The 22,914-nt window shown below is 42.6% G+C and overlaps 1 protein-coding gene across 1 annotated transcript in view; it reads right to left on the reverse strand.

Moving 5' to 3' along the window:
- vat1 (vesicle amine transport 1) overlaps positions 1-20,205 on the reverse strand; it is a gene marked incomplete at its 5' end in the record, with an annotated part of 26,895 nt that extends 6,690 nt beyond the window's left edge. The window contains 4 exon segments of the mRNA XM_035655683.1: positions 949-1,038; positions 2,281-2,451; positions 13,624-13,831; positions 20,110-20,205. Coding sequence (XP_035511576.1) covers positions 949-1,038; positions 2,281-2,451; positions 13,624-13,831; positions 20,110-20,205 — 565 coding nt within the window.
- Between the last annotated feature and the right edge of the window lie 2,709 nt (positions 20,206-22,914).

A 22,914-nucleotide genomic window follows, 5' to 3' on the forward strand; every position in this document is an offset into this window, starting at 1 on the left:
GGGGGGGTTCTGTAGGGGTGAGAGAGGGTGAATGGGCGAGGGTGGGGGGCACCATGCTGGGTAGTGGGTTTTTGTGCAGCATGCAAAGGAAAGGCCCTGTTCTCCATGGATGCCGACCCCGCCCACTGTTGCATGCATGCTGGTTCCAGATTGGCATCGCAACAGAGCAAGGGTAAAGGCCTTCCCACGGATGACACACAGCACACTGAGGACATGGACCTCTGCAGAGAGGTCACACTGCCCACCAGGAAGCAGCTTTATTCTCTGGCAAGTTATGGAAACCCACAACTATTTCATGTACTGTATTAATTTGCTTTTACTCCAGGAGTCACTAAAAATGACAGCAGCTGCTTTTCCATTTTTGTAATAAAGTGAAATAATATTATTAATAATGTATAGTTTCAGTAAGAATAAAAATGCATTCAGGAATAGCCTGTTCATGGTTTTTGTCAGCTGCTAGCTTGTTCAGGTAGCAAGCCATAAAGTCAATTTATCAGGTGACCTTACCATGCTGTGCAGCGCTGCCCACAAGCTTAACTAAACACGTTTGGTTTTAGGCATTACATAAGAAGTTCTGGTAAATTTAAAAATGAACAATCTGGAGAAGCTTGGTTGGAGAGATACATATAGCCTCGGGGGAAGCTCTGCGTGAGAAGTCTTTTCCAACGCAGTTACAAGAAGTTTGTTTGTGGAGGTTGAGGCTTCAATTTTATTTGACTTTGGCTCATAAAAGTGGTTTATTATTTTGTGTGGAAAATGGCAGTGATTGGTGAAATTGGAAAGCATTCTTCCAGACTGACCATTTTAAGCAAGTCTATTTGCGTTAACTCTTGCCTATTCTTGCCTCTCTGACTCCTGGAGGGGCTGCCTTGTATCCCTAATGATTCAAACATCGCTGCTCAGTCTTGGCTCTAAGCTGAAAATAAGTGATGATTTTCCACTACTTACCATAGGTGATAAGTTTGCCCATAGGCTTCAGCAGGTTGTAGGCCTTATGGGTGTCTGATCCTCCGAGAGGGTCCAGTATTATGTCCAGACCTGGAGCAGAAGAGAGAAGAAGGGGACAGTTATCACTGATCTGAATTCAGTCAGAGCAGCCTGCCAAGTCTCCTCAGCAGCCCCCTCCGCATGCCAGAGTTCACTAGGAGTAGCGAGTGTAGCCAAGTTGTGCCATGTTTACACGAAGAGGAACCCATACGTAGCTGTGCCAAGAGAGGAGAGGAGGAGAGTGAGTGAGATCTTACTTGTTTTATGTTTTTCATTCTTGTCACTGATAAGACAAGAGGAATAAAATCTCCCTCCGCCATTGTCCATTCCAATCATTGGTGGAGAGATTAATAAACCAGCCTCTGAACAGATGGTAAAGAACAACCTAACTCTGAAGATTTCTCTGTGGCTTATTAACGTCTGGCCATGCAGGCTCGGACTTAATGATGTTCCTTTGTGCCTGAGGGGACTCCGCAAATTGGGCTACCCCTCCTTGCTCCGCTAAACCCTGGTTCTATTGATTGTGGGAGGCTCACAGCAGGACTCTGCCTTGACCACAGCACAGATGAATTGACGGAGAGCCAAAGACAGAGGGAAAGGTAGCGAGCAGGGCTGCACATTGATCCAGGCTTCTAATTAGATACATTCTGTCCAAAGTGTCAGTTCTCGCTCTCTTCCTATCTGTCTCTGTAATGTCTATCTGTCTCGCTCCATGCTACAAAGAACAGAGACGGGTTTTAGAGGGGACTATAAAATGAGCCTCCAGCATAATAACAGTCTCCATCCTGCTAGGAACACAGCAGTAGGCGAAAGAAAAAAACAGGAACTGAACGTTATTTCATTTTGTTGAAAAGCAGCGTTTTGTGTGGCCCTCTTAGTGAGCCCAGGGCCACATCTACATAAAACTCTGCAGATCCATTATTGATGGTGATGAGAATCCAAACAGTCGCTGCTTAGTGAAACAAGTTTGCTTGGTAGGAAACTGTCAGTCCAGAGTACATGGCAGCCAGCTCTTCTGAGAATTGTGACATGAGGAAAAAGTTTATGAAAATGTATCATCTCACTGTCTGCAGTTTGTTCAACACTGATCAACAAATGCTGCAGTAGCACAGTATTGCTTTGTGCCACTGGGAATATATCAATCTGGACTATTTGCTTCATGAAACAATCTCAGTGATAACATTGCTCAGTGATAGCATGATTATAGTTTACGGTTCATGTATTTCCAATCCCTGTACACACAAACTCCAAATTTAGAGCACTTATCCTAGTGCAGATGGCCAAGTTTCTTACCTTTCGGACTGATCTTGCGGACTTCCTCCACATAGTCCTTGGTGCGATAGTCGATGGGATGCGTGACTCCGCCCTCACTGATCGTCTCGTGCTTGCTCGCTGATGCCGTGCCGAACACAGTGACGTCCTTCACTGTCTTGCACAGCTGAGTGGCAGCAATGCCCACACCACCTACAGGAAGAGTTTATAAATAGTTATGAAATATACATTTCAGGGCATGACTTGCAATGGATTCTACTGCAAAGACTACTGACAAGGATTCAGATTTAACTGAATAGCTCAAAGCAACACCAATACCTACATGAAACTCAGCTGAACAGAAGAATTCCCATTCCACATGTATTATCTATGGTAGGTAAATGTAATTTGCATTATTTATTGTGCCAGACAAGCCAAGTCAATAACAGCGTGGATGTGTTTTACTCGAGGGTATGTAAAGAGCGCATTAAATACAATCACATTACTCCGACTGGCCTGCGGGGAATAGACACCCACACACACATCCAACTCTGGAGAAAGTAGCCATTGTAGCTCAAATGACACATCTCATTTTTTTAGTTCCCTTATTCAAGACAACCTGTCTAAAATTCCACAGGACAAAAAATGTAGCCGAGGTATCTGTTTTGGTAGGAAAGGAGGGCTGGATGACATTCTATCGCAAATTACATAAACACAGATCCTTATAACCGTGCCAGCTGAAAACACAATGTGCTACATTGTCCAAGATAACTTTTAAAGACAAACTGCTGTGAGACTGTGTGTTTCGGTAGATGTTTCGAATATCTGTGTTTGTGTTCACTGTATTTGAAAGTGTGTACATAGTTGTGGCAAATGCCTCGGCCAATGTTTGCTTAGGCAGCCAGAGCAAGAAGTAATAGGTTACTGATAAGCAGTGGCTTGTTTGAAATGGAGGCTGACTTGAGGACTTGAACTGAAAGGCATCCATAAAGGTCATCTATGCCTGACCAAGTAAAGAGCACGTCTTATCTGATACCAGAGAATAAAGCAACACAAAGCAACATGTGCATTTACATCCATTTTTAATGGCATAGCTGAGCTGCCAGAATGCCGGACAGGTTTGGATTAAATGAATGATGAAATCATAATTTGTTTGCTTACACAGTCAACCAAACCCAAACATTTAATATGCACACCCAGTAAAATAATCAGAAGGACAGGAAGCAGGAACATGCACGAGAAGGCCTCTGCACATTTGATCAGACTTGTGCAAAAGTAACCAAAGAGGAAGATCTTTTTTTTTAACCTAGTACATTTCTGATTCTATCATGTGATCAATAAAAAAAATTGTCTTCCTTTATCCATGTAATGAGAAAAAGCACACACATACACACACACACACACAACATGTCTCTCCAAAATCTCTTTTTACAAGCTAAGGAAAGCAGCCCTGTTTTCAGCTGTGTGACAATGCATTTAAGGAAAATCCATTAGATTTTAAAATGGTTTATTTAGTTTAAGATGAAGGAGAATTGTCTCAACCCATGAGGGTACACTTAATCCCTCAGTTTATCTGACAAAATCCCCAAGGCCAGATATACAGTAGATGGTTTCCTTGGAAAGCTATGTGCTTCCTCTATAGTCTATTTTACCTACTCAATGTAACTGGACAAGTAATAGCTCATTAGTTAGTTTAATTTATTTTATGATGTCTGATTATGTATATCTAATAAAAACGCTTTGTCAGAATTATTATGTCCTTATATTTTTTGTATAGGTAGAACATCTGATGACACTGATGCACCTCTGGTCCCTTTAGCTCAGCAGAAAAATGATTCTGAGCCGGTGAACCACTCGAATAGCACAATTTCCTCAATGACATCCTGGCAGCAATATGACATAAAAATAGCACTGACACTGGCCGAAAAAATGCACTGAGATGTCATGACAAGATTAATGACAAATCAAATTATTTATTAATTTCTGACCGCATGAGAATGAAAAAGTTGAGCCTTTTATTTCTAATAAAAAAAGTGCTTTGCCACAGAAAATGGTCCCTTGAGGAAAAAAGAATACAACCCCTTCCCTTCCCACAATTTCAGCGTACAGACCAAAAACATATCTGATCTGTGGTTCTCGTCTGAGAGCTTACATCCATGAGAGATGAATAAACGGCTCTGCATTACTATGATCACGCCTGCTGACACAGAGGGGAGAACTGATGAGAAAACAATAAGTGTTGTTGCGGCTGCGATATAACAGCACCATCTCTCCTTGTCCTCAGTGAGAAACCAAGTTTGTGTTGCCAAGGAAACCTCGGCCAAATTGCTGGCAATGACTGAGCAAAGGGAGCCATTTTGTTTCATTGACTGCTCTTCCGTCGGGCATATGAGAGATTCTCACATATGAGAGTTTGATGGCAACCACAAGTTTTCCATCAGTTTTTATTTGACAGACTGGGTCATACCTGCCTCTCAGTAGCCACCACTCTTTGGATAGAAAGCCACCTGTATGCATGTGTCAATGTTTTTGAATGTTCAGACAGCTTAAAGAGCAGTACATTTATGATATGTGATAACACATTTACCTATCATGTACTTTTATATATAAATATACATAGAAACAGTACAAGCAAATGTACATGTGTTTTCCTGTGACACATGGGTGTTTTACACAAGTACATGAGCAAATGTTTATGTGAGGTAGAAGGGAAGTAAAAAAAAAAAAAAGAAAAGAAAAGGAGAGAAAATGTTGAATATGCATTGTCTGAGTGGGGGTTAAGAGCTGTTTTTACTAAATGGCTCCAGTAGCAACCCTCACATACAGGTGTGAAAAAGTGTCCATCAGGATGATGCATCCATAAATCCCACGTACTTACAGCCAGGCATTCATATATTAATATTTAACCAACGCTGCTGTCATAAACACTGTGATTCTCCGTCTGTTTTTGCTTCATGAAGTCAGTGAGAAACAACAGAAGTCATTATTTTTATCATATTGCTTTCGTTTTTACTTAAAGAAACAAAGAGTTACTTTCCAATCTGGCCATAAACCATTCCCAAGATGATACCTAGAACCAAAAATGCATTTTATATAACAAGATAACTTTGTTTCTCTAAACTTACATGCATTTCTAACCAAAGAAATATGGTGCCCTGGGAGGAAGAAGGTACCTGTTTTTGAGTCCCCTAAGAACAAACTCCTGATCTGCCATCACAAGACTGCTGAGCCATGCCAAGAACCCCTCACTGCCCCCCACCTCTCTTCACAAGCACACACACAGTCACACACATCCATACATACATACACAGATCACAAAAGAGAGAGGAACAGTCCTGCATGGCTGCTGCCGGTATCAGCTAATCTTCACAAAAATGCACAGAGATTAAAATATTAACCTTTCATTAACCCAGTGCTTCAGTTCTCAGTGTGTCCTTGATTTCTTAATTTATAGTTCTCCGTCTATGTACTTCTTCAGACCATCAACTCTCTCTTAGTAGGGTTAAGTGTGATTTAAAACCATTCACAAACACTTACCCAATGCTCGGGGAACAGAAAGCAGCTTGAGCAAATTCTTGCTGCTAATTGCATTTGTTCTCCTCAAGATTCAATTGAATTGTTTACACTTGGAAATTAGGAAACGTCAAAAAGCGTCCACCTATCCATTTTGTTTTTCTCTCTCTGGATAGGACAGGATACACAGTGGGGTTTTGTCTTCCCCTGAATCCTTACATACTCGCATTTTGGCACAAATTGCACTTGGCTTCTATAACATGACTGTTAGGAGAGAAGAGGAATTTTCCCCAAAACACAGTGGAATCCAGACTGACACTGAGGCCACTGTTATTGCTCCACACCCAGAGTTCAACAGCAGGGGTGGGTGGGGACATCAGAAATGTTTTTCAGATTTATAAAAAAATTAATAGGATGGATATCACGTCTTCCTCGTCCTGATTAATACATCTCTCAATCTACTTTCAAGCTGCGTCCTCACTGACAGCTCATGTTTCTTGTCTAAATAAAAATTATCTCACATCTCATTTGTGTGAGCCAGGCTATAATCTCAGGTATTAGCTGGTCAACGAATGTTGGCCATATGGCTACTGTCAACACCAGCGAGATGAGTGGTCCCTTGTCTCTAAGCTCTGTCTTGTTTTCTTGTGCGATTTCTTCTGCATTTATTTCCACATTTCCTCAAGGACTCTCGTCTTTCTTAACCTATCATTAGCCTGTGGTAGTGGTGGCTGACAAAGAATGAAATACAAACGTGGACCCAAGTATCTCTTCTTACCCAAACTTGCTGTGGCCGTGTTACAACATCAACAAGCTGCACCAAATAAATGAACATTTTATTGCTACTCTCTGCAGCTCAGAGCTCAGATATGAGTCCTGTAACAGTGATAGGAGCTGTGGTTGGCTGTTTGTGAACGTGTACTTTTGAGGTATTGCTCTGCATTATGTAACCTTGGTGTTTTTCTGGGATGACTGTGTAAGTGTGTGTGTGTGTGTGTGTGTGTGCACACTGTGGGCCTGAAGAGCAGTTTAATGTGCTCTCTCTGATGGTGAATTTCTCTCCGTGCAGAATAGAGGAAGCCCATTTTTAGTTACTGGGTGAGCGAATTAAAAAAACATCCTTTGCTGTGGTGGTCCCTGTGATTTCCTGAGAAAGGAATCACACAATGCTAACCAACACAAACACAGAAACACAGCATGCAAAAACACAGATAATATGTATTAATCAATATGTACAGACACAAAATGTATTTACTAACATAAACCACTTTCTTTCCTCCCATAAACCTGTTTGCAAAAAGAAACACAAGCTGGTGTACACTTACTATGCTGGAGATTCACACACACACACACACAGAAACAGGTGTCCTGACACAGGTTTCACATACACCTGCGACTGTATGTGGTGGTTAGGGTGGGGGTGCGTTGGGGTCATTTGTCAACGGCTGCAGCGATGAGAGCGCGAGCAAGCGATGTGATTGGTGGGTTAGGTTGGAGGTTGCCCTGGTTTCCCTCTCCTATCAGTGCAGCTGATCTGCCGCCGGCGATGCCAGGCCTGGGGAACACAAAGACGGTTCAACCACGCAGCCCAGACTCCCGCTTAGTGGTCAGACTGAATTAGCATTCTCTAAACTAGGGTAAGACCTCCTGAGCAGACAGACCGGGAGAAGAGGAGAAGAAACCATTTTCAAGGCACATCAGACTTTTATCACGGCTCCCAGGAACAATGGGTCTATAAAAATGAGGTATGTAACTACATTTCAGCTAATGCTTAAATGGCAAGGGACTATGTTTGATGGTAAATAATGAATGAGAGCAATAATCTGTGACAGAGTCCTGGGAGAAATAAGATAAATCTATTTTTCAATTCCTTATAGCTCACAAGCTTATTGTAGTCATCCAACCTCAAAAAACCTTCTTGCTTCTCATTTTTCAATCCCATCTGCAGTCAGCTGTGCACTGACGGCTCACATGCCCGAGGCCCTGCCTGCAGGTCTGACAGCAGTCATGAAGATCTACACCAGGATCTGGCTCTCATTCACTAAACCCAAGAGATCCAGCCACCTGTTCCACTTTTTTACACATTTACAGTACACTTACAACAACACCACAGTTTTCTAAGAAAGTGGTACAGAGATGTTTAAAGCAAGAAATGCAACTTCCCTTTCAGACACAGCTAATTAGACTTACTTACTAAGTCCTGATCATGGTTTGCATAGACAATGTGATGTGACTGACAGCACTTTCAAAGCTGAATTAGGTAGGAAATTTGGCAGGTTGAATCATCCGCACAAAAGATGAGTAACTGCAAAAAATAGAAAATATCTTGTTGATAAAAAGTCAAATGTTTAAGGTTGTGTACCTAACATTTTAAATAGAAGGGTCACCTATAAATCCCAAGGAGCACTTCTGTAAGAAACTGAAGTCTGTTGTTTGTGCCCGTAACAGTGAGTCAAGATCAGGTATCGTAGAAACCTGAGCAATCTGCAGTACCAAATAAACACACTCACACAAAGTTAAAAAGATTAAAACTGATGTTCATAACATCAGTGTTTAAATATTGATCATGAGGGTATCATTAAAAGAAAACAGGAATTTAAACAGGAATTGACAACAGTAAAAAATACTTCCAGAATCAGCAGCTCAACTCTGTAGATTACTATTAATAAGAATTCAACTCAGCTGTGTCTGCTGTCACCCATCACTCTCAAGGTTGAACTGCACCCACATGCAGCAGCTGGAAGCCTCTCACATCAAGTGTTTCCAGATAGTCTTCAGCGTAAACTGACGTAAGTCTGTCCTACACACAGATACCACAGCAAGAAGCAGCTGCATAAGTATGGAAGCCACCATAATTGGCTGGTGGGAAAAATAAAAGTTTTAATAACAGCCGGCTTTAATAGCACAGAGGATATATGGAATCTAACACACAAACCTCAAACACACTGCTGTGGAACTTTATGAGAAGAGGTGATTGATAACATATGCTATTTAGTAGACCAAAGCACCTTACAGTGCTATTAGTGAGCAGTGTTTTTCAACATTTTGGCAGCGTTGGCGCCAAAATGTCACAAAGTCTTGACGCACGTGGCTGAGTCTGTGAAGCAAAATCATCAGATAAATTGATGACACAAGCTCCTGAAGCACCACCTAATTCATATTATGCATTCCAAATCTGCAACACAATGCATGACACTTGACGTTGGCCTGCAGTCACTCAAGAGCTCATAAATAAAACAGAGGTGGACGTCATCGCTGGAAGCAGCAGAGCCCCATATGTATGCAGGAATGTGTAGTGTGGGTGTGGTGGCGGGGTGGCTGGCTAGGGTTCATAAACATTAGGACCGGTTCAGGAAGAGGTCAGAGGAAAGGCTGTTGGCACAGTGGAAGACCCACGAGATACATCCAAATGTCGCTGAACTCCCCTCCCAGCCAAGCCCTCTGGGGAAAACAAAAGGGGAAACGTGCGCACGTTCCCCGATGACGAGGAGACAAGCACAAATATGGAGAGGTCATGCAGAGGGAGCAGAGGGAGCAGAGGTTATGGAGGGCCGGCGGGGGAGGAGGAGAACGGAGGATGCAGATGTGCGGTGCGGTGGAGAAGGGAGGCACGATGGGAGGAAATACAACAAGCTATTGTTTGGAGAGAGAGGACAGGAGCGGACCCACGAGAGAGGCAGCTGAGGACTATTCACCAGAGTTTACTTACACAAACACACACACACACACACACACACACAGACACACATACACATACACATAAAGGCATGACGGCTGATAGTGTGTAAGCACCAGTCAGGCATTCTGCACTGGTCACCTGATCGTGATGGGTAAAGGTCAGCATACTTTTCAGGAAATAATGTTCTTTATGGAGAGCTCTTAATGAGTTGACATTACCTGCAAACACGGAACAATAGAGAGGCAAAAATACAAGAGGATGGATACCCATCATCCCTCTGTAAGGGCCCTCACTATAGAGTTCAACAGCTTATTTGCCATATAGAGCTGTCGTTGTTCAAGATTTACATCAGTAGTATTTAAGACCAACAAATTTATGATCATCAAACAGTGTGACCAGCTTTAAAGTTATGTTGTTATTTCTGTTCTGTCAGAAATGTGCTTATTAACTAAGTTAGAAAAACAGTGATAATACTCTATTTACTAGTGGTACTAAAGCCAGCAACCAGTTAGCTGGCTTTAGTATTTTAGCATAAAGACTGGAATCAGATGGAAACAGCTAGCCTGGTTTTATTCAAAAGTAACAAAATCTGCCAACAAGCACCTTAAAAGCTCACTAATTAACACTTTATATCTCATGTATCTCATTTGTTTAATCTGTACAAAAAATTATGAAAGCCATTTAACAGGAGTTTATGTGCCAGACTATTTCTTGGTCCGGACCAGTAACTTCTTGGATTCTCTGCTGGTTGCCTGGCAACTGGTCCTGGGCTGAGCCAGGAAAGCTGTTTCGCCCTGTTTCCAGTCTTTATGCTAAGGGCTAAGCTAACCGGCTGCTGGCTGTAGCTCATGAGTACTGTACAGACATGAAGTGTATTGAATCTCTCATACTGCGTAACCTGGTTGGGTCCCTCTGTAAATGTTAAAAAGGATTCGGTCTAGACCTGCTCTATTTGAAAAGTGTCCTGAGATAATTTCTGTTATGAATTGGCGCTATACAAATAAAATTGAATTGAAAAATTGAATCATCTAACTCTCAGCAAGAAAGCAAATAATTTCCCCAAATGTCTATAACTATAATAACAACAACCTTCGATATTTGCTTAATATTGTAGTTCTGTTTCTCCGTACTGCCACTTCTGTCTATTCTGTTAAAGATGATAATGTCATATGAATATTATTAAATTTTTTAAGCATTTAGAATAAATTATCTGTTTAAAGTTCCAGGGGCTTTAGAGACAAAGTAATCTAAAAGTAATTGAAAAGAGGATGATTGTTTTCCGAATGTGATTAAACCAGTGGATTATATCTTTATCATGAGAATGAACAGGTCAGCCATAAGACAGACCAAGTCAGGATGAACCCCTCAAGCATTTAGTAAAACGATGCTTTGATGAAAAGATTTATGACAGTAGAATAAAATTTATATTTGGCTTCTGTGATAAGAAACCCTATAATCTAATAAGGGCATTCAATAAAAATTACACTGGTTTAAATCACAATTACCAAACCGTATACCCTGTGACTAAGGGGGGAAAAACAAATCACTGTCTGTCTTCTGTACCACTGTTACTCCTCAGCTGTGCTAATAGGTCCACTTAATCTCACGTAAAAGCTTAATATTTTATCATCGCGCAACATAAACTGATCTAGCAGGAATGTGCAGTGCTGTGCAGGCAAGTTCGGCACTTAAAGTCATCGCTTTTTAGTTGGTTAGATGACTATTTACGCAATAATCAGTTGCAAAGTCCTGTAAGAGAGCCTGATGAGGTGAAGTAAAGCCATTTCACCACACACTAATACTGTGTGTGGTTAAATGGGGTGTTCACTGGAGCTGTGGGCAGGGTCGAGTAGTAACAGAATACTTGTTAATTACAGTTTCATAATCGAAAATACAATACATGCTCTGTATTCTAATGTGTTACTTAGAATTGATTTTGACTCCAAATACTTGTGAAAAAGGAGATACATTCTTGGAAAACATTTAAACTGAAACAAGGAATTCTAATTGAGGCAACAGTGGTGGTGTTCCACATTTCCATGTGACGCGTTATAGTCAAATAAATGACATCTGAATGGATTAGTTGGTTTCAAACCAGGGAATCTCACAAGGTTTTATCAAGACGATAAGAAAAAACTTTTTTTGTGAAATACGGGAAAGTAGTTACTTCCTCAGGCCTCTAAAAGATATTCATGGGAAATAATCATAGATGGGAAAATCTTTGATCTGCTCACAACTCAGACATACGTGACCTGAGGATGGGCTGTAAAGAGGGGTTGCAGGTAAAATGTAGCTTCACATTAAGCCAATATAACGCCCTTGTAAATGTCAGAAAACATTGAATATGTGCCTCTACATTTTTTCCAGAGCTCAAGGTGATCAAGTAAATCTAAAATACAAAAAAATAACCAGTTTCAGTATTGGAATACATTTAGTAAGTAATATATCCCACCCTGTTTGCAATTTCCTTGAGAAGACGACAGATACAGAACACAATGACAATCTCTCCCTCTCTGGTCACAGCAGATACTTTTGAATCAGAATCTAACCAGAACAACTAATCTACCCCCCCCCCCCACACACACACACACACACGCTCAGCTATCAGCACCATGTGCGCCATGCACCCCCACAATGCAGGGACACGGTGTTAAGAGAAGGATGTGCACACCTCTCACCCTGGTAACACCTTCTTTCACAAAGCGTACTTCTATCATGTACACCGCTGTTAACAACAGCGCTTTAAAAGTCTCAGCAGAGCAGTGTTGTAGAGCATACAGTATGATAATGATTTACACATGCAGAGAATGACAGAGTGCAGTGAAGCAGACTGTTAAGCAAATGTTTTTGTCATAGCCTCAGTAATGTGCTTTTACAATCCTGATGTCCGGACAGCTGGCGAGCCAAGACTGGCAGCCTGCCTCGAGAAACCAGAGACGCCGCCTCGACCAAACCGTCTTCCACAGCATTTCTCCTATAGCAAACATACTCTGCACAGAAAACCTCTGGTGAGATGTGTGTTCACAGGGGTGAGTGACATCAGCTTGATGATATGGTGAACGCAAACTTTTGGGATTCCTCTGTAGACCACAAGTCCCACAACTATGAATCTGTTAGCCATCATTCAGCTCTGGGGAAACTGCATAGTTTAATGGTAACTTTACAAATTTATTCATTTTCAGTTTTATTAATGCCAAGGGATATATCCACCTGGGCTGGCAGTCTCCCCGTGCTCTCTGACATTTTTTTGTCTCCCAGAGAGAAAACAGGCTCAGGTTTCATTATGTGCTTACTTCTCTTAACCATCTACACCCACGCACTGTCCCAAATGCAGAGGGATCCCATTCTGACGCCCTCTGAACAAAAAGAGTGGGAACGAGAGGAAAAGTGAGAGCTGTACACCAACAGATACCGAGAGAGAAATGGGGAGAGAATCATTTCTTTTGGCTAATGCACTCCCATTCTCTCCAGCTGGCCTTATTGTGTAAACACAGCAAAATCAAATGCTCTCAGGCTTAGTGCATCACACCCAAAAACAGGTGCTTTTACTCCCTCAATCCCCATCTTTCTCCCACCCACTCACTCTGAACTCTGACCCTACAGTCCAGGTGGCAGGTGCTCCAGTATCAGTGCAGTCCTAGAGGGTGAAAAACACTGAGCCATTTCTCATACTAATGAACAGTGGGACCTTCTCCAACAGCCATAATTCTTATAGAAAATAAATGCATGAACAGGAGGTGCAGAGAAGGAAGAGGTCTGCTACAGTAAACATTCAAGGGCCCTCTCTCAAGCTTTGCATCTTTGCATTGAGCCTCTGCAGAGGATTTCCAACTTATTCTCTATAGATACTCAAAAGATTGGTTGTGTCATACTGAATTCATTTATGTGGCTGCTAACAAGAGTTAGCAGAGTTCAGTGCTGGCTTGACACATACTGAGATGAAATTGATTAAATGTGGTTTTCAGTTGATTACAACATACATTTATATTGGATCTCACTGACTTTTTAGATACTGTGACAAACAGGGTGAAGCAATATTTGTCTTAGTTTGTGAATTAATTATTAACCAATTTATGATGAATCCAACCACCACCTTTGATGAAGAGTGATGCATCCATTCCCAACCTAAGACTGACATTAAATAAAAGGGTTTGTCTTATGAGCATATAGTCTGTTGGCATTTGTCTCCTTACCTGCAGCAGCATGAATGAGGACGCTCTGGTTGGGCCGCAGGTTGCCGAAGTCAAACAGCATCATATAGGCAGTGATGTAGTTCACAGGGAGGGCTGCTGCCTCCTCAAAACTCATGCCCTCTGGTATGAGGAAGGTGTGGCTTGCCGGCACTACAGCCACCTCCTGCCACAGCCCGAAACGGTTCAGCACCATCACCTTATCACCGACCTGGAACAGAAAGCAAAGGAAGACCCGTCCTGAGAGGAAGGTAAAGCAAAGGGCTCTCTGTCTATTTCCAGTTACTGAAAAGAATGTAACCTTAGTCAACCTGAGCACTACAAGTTGTGATTAAGACTAGGTGAGCAGAGAAGCAAAGAGAAGCTAGTGATAGTGATGGATAAGCAACAGTTGAAAGTAGTAGTAGTATAAATGCAAATGTAACCAAGCTCATCTAAACTCTAGTTTATCATCCACTAGTATATCCACGTTTATAGCACCAATAGTTAAAGAATAAGCAGTTTGTGGGTGGTGCTGATGAAGGGGTACTGGAGTTTATCTCACAGTGTCGGAGTACGACTGACAAAAAAGGTTGGGAACCACTGCCCAAATGGAAAAGTAGTCAGAGATTGTTTTCAATTATCCTTTCCATAACACCAAAGCTGGAAGTATCACTATGCCAATTCAGGCTAAATCTTTTCTCGGGGTCAATACTGTTATCTCCAAGGCGAGCATTGCAATGTGCAATGTGGGCAAGATTCGAATATATAGCCAGTTTTTAAAACTATTTTATTAAATTAAAGATAAGTTCTGGTGTATTTTAATAGATTAAGTACTTCAGCTTGAACAGGATCCACTAGCAGTCCAATACCCCAGGAGGATTCACTGATAGAGCCCAAAGTGTTCTGGAGCATCCTGCCATCTGCAGCCTCATGGTTTCTCTGCCGCAGTGGGAAGGATGCAAGCAGGAATAGTAAGAGTAGTGGTTTTACTGTTTTGCTCACAACAATGGCAGACATGCAAACACGCAGCCTCCTTGTCCATCGAACCTCCAAGAGTTTGCTCTTGAAGAATGCAAGCAAACGAGGAAAGCGATAAACCACAGCAGAGTAAGAGTAGTCACCGTATTGACTCTAAGGAAGGAAATAATGGCCTACTTTTTTCCTTTTGTTTAACAGGTTGTTTCAGGATTGGTGCCAAAGTACGCTAGCTGTTTACCGATCTGTGGCAGGGGTTAGCTGTTTTCATATCCACATCTACAGCTGTGGGTTGTTTGGTTCTTTTAAGTTACAACGTAGAAAGGAAGAAGAAAAGTACTGAAAGATGCTAATGTGCTAAATGTGGGGCTTCCAGAGATCCATTTATTTCTATTTATTCAGATTAGCTTAAGTTTGACTGTAATGGAAATGTCAGAATAGTTTGTGTGATAGAAAATGTGAGTATGATCTAAGCATCAGAACCACTATCCTGAAGCCACAGACTTCATTCAACGTGCCATCTTGTCATTTTCTGCTCCCACACTATCCTTATCAAAGCAGGATCCTGCGAGTCACAACCGTCTCTTTCCAGAAGGACGAGCTGCGACGTAAGCGTACCCCCGGCGCCCTCAACGACCAATCAGGAGAACCCACTCGAGGGACACAGGAAACAGAGACGACTGCAGCATTATAACTCTCTTCCTGTTTTCTTCCTCCCCCTTATCCACCCTGCTCAACACAGCTCTCCCTCCCGCCCCGTTTCCATTCTCCTCACTTTTTCTCTTCCCTTCTTTCTCTTTCACTTCCTGACTCCTTTTCCTCTTACAACTTTAGAACATCTTCCTTCCCCTTCTCCTCCAGTCCCTCGTCTCTTCCTGTCTGCGTCTCGGTCTGTCTTTGACGCTCTCTCTTTCCTCACTATTTCTTCATCCTTCACTGACTCATTCTGTCCTCACCATCCTCTTTCTTTATTCTTGTGAGGAGCGTCCCATATCCCCTCTTCCTCATCAGCGAGACAGGACAATGGGGCCCATCTTCTCCCCTGGCCTCTCTCCACTCATCAGAGTCCCTGCCAGATTCTTCCCCATGGCTGAGCATAAGACAAGCTCTCTCCTCCTGGGAACAAACCCTCTCCACCCGGGCCTCTCTAATGGTCTGGAGGGAGCCATGCGCCTCGCTGTCTATCCACTCCAATTAGAGAGATCTCCCTCTCTCTTTTTCTTTTCATATCCGCATCTTTCTGTCCGAGGCCGAGTCATTTGGTTTATTTTCAAACTATACTTTCACTTTTTCACCATGCGCTACTTCTCTTTCCCTTTGTTATTCATGCTGACTTGCTCTCTCCCATCTTCATCTTCCTCCCAATTTTTTTTTCTTTCCGATTTTGATTCTTCAAACTCATCAGCCTCGCTGGTTTAATTGGGGGTACAGTGTGGCACAAATCGATAGACGGGGGTGTTCAGGCTTTTACAGGAAACACACACAAATATGACTCACACATTGCCTTCAAATGCATCTGCAGCTTTTCTTCCGCGCCCACGTAAAGCATGTGAGTTACTGTCAGTCACATAGAATCTGGATAGGAACATTCAAGGCCAAGCGAACGAGCCTTGTGACAGTTTTGTTACAACATCTTCACACTGTGACACACCAACACACACACACACATACACTTGCATTTTCTTTCTCAGCCTTCATGCCAGTGCATCAAATGTACTCACAGTTGGGGTCAGGAGTGCGGGGGCGCTGAACAAAGACACTTCCAGTTAACTGTATATGAATAGACTTAATCAGATGGTGATTCAATTTTGGGGTATGCGGGCCTCCAAGTCAGCTGTTTTGTGGCTTTGAGCTTTGATGATCTCAGCAAAAAAAATTATCAGAGAAGAAAGAAATTATGATGAACTCAAATTTCTGATGCAGTGTTCCTGAGTCAGATTGAGGCAAAAGATGAAGGTTAAATGTTAACTCCCATAGAGCGTGCATGGCTCCTGTAGATGTAATTAAAAGGAAACACAATATCTCCCTGGTGTCAGCGTAGGTGTTATTGTGCTTTAACACGGTTTGTATGATGTTAGGATAAAGGCCACGCCCTGCTCACATACAGCTAAATCTGTGACAGGAGGCTCTTCATGCTGCTTTTTGCACTTGACTGCACCTCTGATTATGCAAATCAGCAAATTATGCTAACAAAGTACCATTATTCTTCATATTTTTTCTGCAGCTTGATTAATATTAAAAACCTTGACGCAACTCTATTCTTTCAATTTGAGAAATTTCCAGAATTAATCAAGAAACACCACACAAGCTTGGGGAGAAAAATACAAAACAGAGACATCTGATTTTCTTTTTTAACCCAGCAGCTTATGGCAAACTATCAACTGGCCGTGTAGGGTCTGGAGGCAGGCTCTAAATGTTGTGATCATGGTGGAAAGTACACGTAGGATGAAAGGGCAGGGCAGGGAGGAAGGTATAGATGTCCTGAAAGGAGAGGATGGTAACAAAGGGAGGGACTCACTGACAGCATGATTGACAGCTGAAGAATCAAGAGATTACACAAAAGAAGGAGAGATAGATAGAGGGAGGGAAGGAGGGATGGAGGAAATACCAGAATGACAATGTGGGCCAGAGGGAGGTAATTGAGAACATATGGGTCAGATCCTACCAAAACTCACCGAGGGAGAGCATTTAAAATGAAAAAAAAAGCAGGCCAGGAGAAAAAAGTGCTGATGTTTGGTGTCAGGGGAGCTTGTGATTTGTGATATTTCCCCTCTTTCCTCGCTTACTCACTGTTACACTTTTCCCTGAATTCCTTCCTAGGTCATTTCGGGTGAGGGCACTGTAGTCTTACTTCATTCAACTCCATTGTCCCCTTGAGGGATGCTTGTTTTGCAGCCGTTATTGAAATACAATGCGAGGCATGGTGGATAATAAATACATATAAAACAGAAGAGCCAGCAAACAGCAAAACAATAAACAAGCCAAAGACAGGGAGGCTAGAGGGCAACAATGGTGCGAGTGCTGCCTTTAACAGATTTGCAAGCTTATCAACATTATAGAATCTAGTAGAGAGGAATTTTAATACATCATATCCAGGGACGGGTGTTTTTCTATACTGGTACCTGAGTTTTGATATCAAATCAATATTTTTTCAATACCTTTGATTAATAAAAACTTGTTTTTTTCTCAATGCCTCTTATATCGTTTGATAACGCAGGCACTTACATAAAGTTCAGCACTATATCTAAAAGTCAGAAAGATCAAATAAAAATCAATCACACTTAGCCACTGATGTTTATGTTGCATTATCGAATTAAATGGAATAAATGTGTGCACAGCTTTTTGTACATTATATGAGAAGCAAACTATCAAACACACCCATTACTGTATGTCTTTGTGTGCACGTGTGTGAGAGAAACACAGATAGATGTGCAGACAGATAGAGCTGCAGTGAGTGATGAGCCTCCCAAAAACTCTGTGCCATCAGGGTCAGCACATTCCCTCTGAGTTAGCTGCCAAAAGATCTCAGAGATCTCCATCCATTAGAAAGATTGGCTCTTAATTCTATAACCTAAGGGCTGCAAGGGGAGGTGGGAGTGCGAGGCCTTGATGACAAGCTGTGTGTTTGTGCATGTGTGTGTAGTGCGTGACCTTTAAATCCAATCTACATTACTGACAATTGGGAAAGAAGCTATAAAGTATTTTAGAAACACGAGCATCTTAACCTTCTGTGATATCTGGCTGCTAGTGGCTGACCTATCACCAGTCTTATTACTCTGCAAACACTCCCCATCCATACACATACACATACATATCCATACACTTGACAGACATATTTGCCACTCCCAGCCAGATGCACTGATCCTGTACTTGCATCACACATGGTGATCAGCCTGGCATTATCCACAGACATTAACTGGCTGATGTGAGGAAAATGTGGTGCTCTTACAACAAATATCATGAGTCATCACTGGCTGATGTGTTACATTTTGGCTTTGTAGTTTAATTAACTTAAAAAGGCGTTAACGGTGATGCCATGCAGCCATCAGGAGACAGACATATAGGCCTGTGACTCATCATGCAATGTAAGCAAGCGACAAATAAATTCTCTTCTATCCTCACTTCATTCCTCGTGGTTGAGCATGAAAGAAAAGTCTGAGATGTTTTTATTATTATGGCTCTTCAATTGGCCTGGCTTCATTGTCTGAGAGGTTTGAACTTTAATCCTGATATATTGATGAATGTTCTGAACACCACAGAGGCGATAGGCTGTGCGTTGACAAAGAGGGCGAGGGATCCTATTTCTCACATCATGCTGTCTGATGCGTCGCGCCTCGCCCTTTCCGCTCGGTGAGTCTGTGCGCCACCGTCGCTCCCGGTAACAAAAGGCGTCGGTGACTCCGGTCCCCGCCACCGGAGTCAAGTCAGCCATATTAATAACTGCAGCATCTGACCATCGTCTACAAAATAAAGTCCCCTTCCAATTAATATTTTGCAATCAAACGATGTATAAAAATGGAACCGAGGTGGCTTTTTATTGTTTTCCATCCAAAACGTTTGGGCCTGGGCAAGATGAGCTACAACTGCAGACCTCAGCCTACATGTGTACTGTATATGACCACATTTTGCACTTCCAGTTGCCTACATTATAATTGAACATGTTTTACATACTCATCATTCCTTCTTGAATGCTGGTTCATGCTTATATTTTCATAATCGCTTTTTTTTTTTTTTTGCTTCGTTAAAAAAGGCAAAGGAAACTCTCTGGTGACTGTTCAAGCTTTCATTTTGAAGGCATTGCGGTCTGGTTTCCGGTCTTATTGTAGCTACCTTGACGCAGCTCTCCGCGCCTTGGCACACATCAAAGCGCAGTACAGCGTAGGTGCTGCAAGGGTGTAAAGCATCCCGCGGATTAGCATGTGTTTATTTAGACTTTAGACTTACAACACACTAACACGTTGCGTATGAACAGTGAATCCGTCTCCAGACCAGCAACTGTTCTGGTGCACTTTAAGTTGCTCAACCTAAGTGCGCACAGGCAGCGCAATCTGAAAAGCGGGGAGACAAGAGGGGCGACGCCTGCTGCTGGCTTCATTGTACTCAACTCGTGTCATTGACACACTTTGGGCTTCTTCTACAGAGACGAAATACAACATGAACGCACTGACTAACTAACACTAAGGCTTTTAAGTGCTGTCTCCTTATTACGCACGAGTGAATGAATGGATGGATGAAGCCATGGCATCTTTAATATAAACTATAGGCCGATATCTATTATTAACCTATTATTATGTTAACTGTCCTCCCCAATAGGCCCTTTACATTAAAAAGTGATGAAACTGTTTAATACAGAGTACAGCACTGCCACCACTCCCTGAGTAGAGAGCAAAGCCTGACACGCCCATATCCAGATGTAGCTGTTCAGCACCAAAAACCGAAGACAAATATTCATCACTCAGACAATAAAACACACACAGTCAAATCAGACTTCAAGTTGTAAGAAAAAAAAAGCTGAGAGGCACGTGTGCTTACTTTTCTGTCCGTCACTTCTTCCCCCACAGCCTCCACCTCCCCGGCGCACTCCATTCCAGGGGTGACCGGCGGGGACGGCAGCCTGTCGTACAGCCCCTAAGAGGGGTTTTTTAGGAGAGATTTAGACCAATAAGGAAGTCTCCAATACGGTACATACCAGGTTTTATCCATTAGGCAATACATACTCGTGTGGGTTCTGCGTCCTATTCTTAGTGTTTCTGTTAATCACAGCCATTGTCCTCGTGATGGCATTCTAGTTTTTAATACCACATTTTTTACTGCTTTGGTATACTATGTTTTCTGGGTTGTGATTTTTTCATTCTTGGCTTCACAGTGAAACACCATTGAAAACTTTTGCATTAATGCTTCTCTTCTGAATCTTATTTTTTCATGACTTCATACCTCTGACAGGGTCTCAAGGATCTATTGTTCGCTGTGACAGGACAGTTTGTCCTTGTCGCGTGCGTATTCATGTTACCTATTACTTTTGGCCTGTCAGAGCTATAATGAAGGAAGAGAGAGCACACTCTTGTGATGTACACTCTAGGCATTAGCGGTGATAGGTTGTTTCAATAGTGGCTCAGTTGCTTTTGAGGTGAGAGAGTGTGTAAGAAACAGGACCTGGTTGGTGTTTTCTGCGTTGTAAGATTTTTGTACCATGTTGTGTGTTCAATATATAGACGGTTATAGATAGTTATCAATAACGCTCTGCATCGTACATTGCATATGTATGTCCTTCTCGTGTCTGGGATATTGTGATTTTTTGGGCTAGTTAGCTGACTTTTGGCCCCAGTGTAGGTGCCTGAGTGGCTACTTTACTGGCCACAAGGTGTTCTTACACTCCTGTCTCTACTTCCTGCCTGTGTGTTAGCGAGCTCTCTGAATGGATACCTGGTGGTGGTCTCGTTTCCTCCAGGTCTGTGAAGTGATGGCGTTGGAAGATGTGAATATGTACATTCTGAGTGTGTCTGTGTGTGTTGTGACAAATATTAGTGGGGAGCATCTGTTCTCTTTATGTCATTGGTGTATGACCACTAAATATAGTTTAACTATATTTGGGTTCTATCGAGCTTCTCAAGCCTCCAAAGATTTGTCTTGCTGAAAAAAATGCGTCTGGATTTGTAGTTGGCCTTGTCCAATTGTTGTAGCTTTGTTTGACCATCAGTGTCGATCCTGCCCTATGGTCTGGCTGCCTGCACTTGCAACTGAATCATACAAAGCCAGGTTGACTATTGGGTTCGTTTTAATCAAGAAAAACTAAGCGTCGACCTTATTAGAGGGCAAAGCGTCATATTTTTCTGAGTCATGCCATCGTGCAGGAAGTATGGTAGAACGGGAGCCTGGACGCCATGGCCCCAAAGTTTTCTCTAATCCTACTGTAGAATAGGTGGCATAAACAGATGTGTTTTTGGTTTGTGCGTGTTGGTGTATGATGCATTTGCCGTCTGCCTCCTAGTGTCAAGTCACCACAAACCTCTACGTGTAATACAGAGCAGACATAAACTTTGAGAGTGAGGAGCGAATTATTGCTGTAAAGGATTCATTAAATGGTGATGTGTGATTTTTAGGGTTCGTGCTATCTGAGGGCAGAGTGCTACTATATTTTTCTGAGAGTGACATTGGTTTACTGTGTCTGACATGTCATATATAAATGAATAATTCGAATAGTATATGTCTTTGTTGTGTGGTGGGTGGAGTTTATTAGTGTGGGGATGCTTAGTTTTGTGGTTTTTCTCTTTGTAGGTATTTAACTAGGAACCTATATAAATATGATGTCCTCTGGGTGGTGTTCTATAGTGTGTGGCATATTAACTCTTATGTTGCCTTTAAATTAGTGTTTACTTTAAAGTGTGTGTAGATTGTGCAGTGGGTTAATCTACAGTATTATTGGTTTGTTTTGCCTGGGATTGGCTTCAGCTTTATTTGCCTTTTAGTATAATGGACATTTTTTGCTAAATGTTCACTTTCTCTGTGTATCAATATAGGCTTATCTTTTATATTGCCCTACTCTCAGTGGAGTGTTGTTATTTGTATGGTAAGGCAGCCAAACCATCCAATCACAACGAGCCAATCCCTGGTTTTTCATTTGCTCTTTCCGGGTTTCAGCTGCCCTCTGTCGTGTCTCCCACCTCCACTTTCTCTTCCCCCAGAGCGCCCGGCCGGTTTGACAGCCACGTTGGGCCCAACTTGGAGCAGCCCCACTTCCTATCGGGGTTTTTGGTGTTCCATGGGCAAGACCCTGCTTGAAAGACCCTGAACCTCTTTGCATTTTTTTTAATTTGCAAAGGCAAAGTTAAAACACAACCCCCGTTCACGGCAAACGGAAGGAGCACAAAGAAAAGGTGGGCGGGAAAAAAAAATAACAAGTTTAAATTTTTCCTAACTTCATCAACTGTCACTTCCGCAGCTCCTGGGCCACCAATGTTCTTTGGAGAGGAAAACGACCTGCCGCAACAAAACGCCGGTGGGACCAGAAGCAAGGAAGACCAACCGGCCAGGGAAGCCCCCCCAAAACCGAGCCACCCCCAAGAGGAAAGTCCGCTGGCCTGCAGCCGCCCGAGGCGCGGCTTACTGCGGGCGGACCCCACCCCGAGAAGGTCCCCCGAGGAGGGAAGACGGTTCCCACCTACCGCCGGCCTGGTTGCTCACCCCGGTAACGGGGCCCATGGGATTAAGTGAAACTGCCAGGTTGGGGAAAGAAGGGCAAGCCGCCCCGCTTCAAAAAGCGGCGAGCCTTCCCTGGTGCGGGGTCAAAGGCCTTTGGCGGCCTGAACTTCCCGGCGGACCTGGAATCTTTCGCGGGCA

Source organism: Morone saxatilis, unplaced genomic scaffold (genome assembly GCF_004916995.1).
Source record: "Morone saxatilis isolate NCDOM2014 unplaced genomic scaffold, NCSU_SB_2.0 Contig14, whole genome shotgun sequence".
Taxonomy (NCBI): domain Eukaryota; kingdom Metazoa; phylum Chordata; class Actinopteri; family Moronidae; genus Morone; species Morone saxatilis.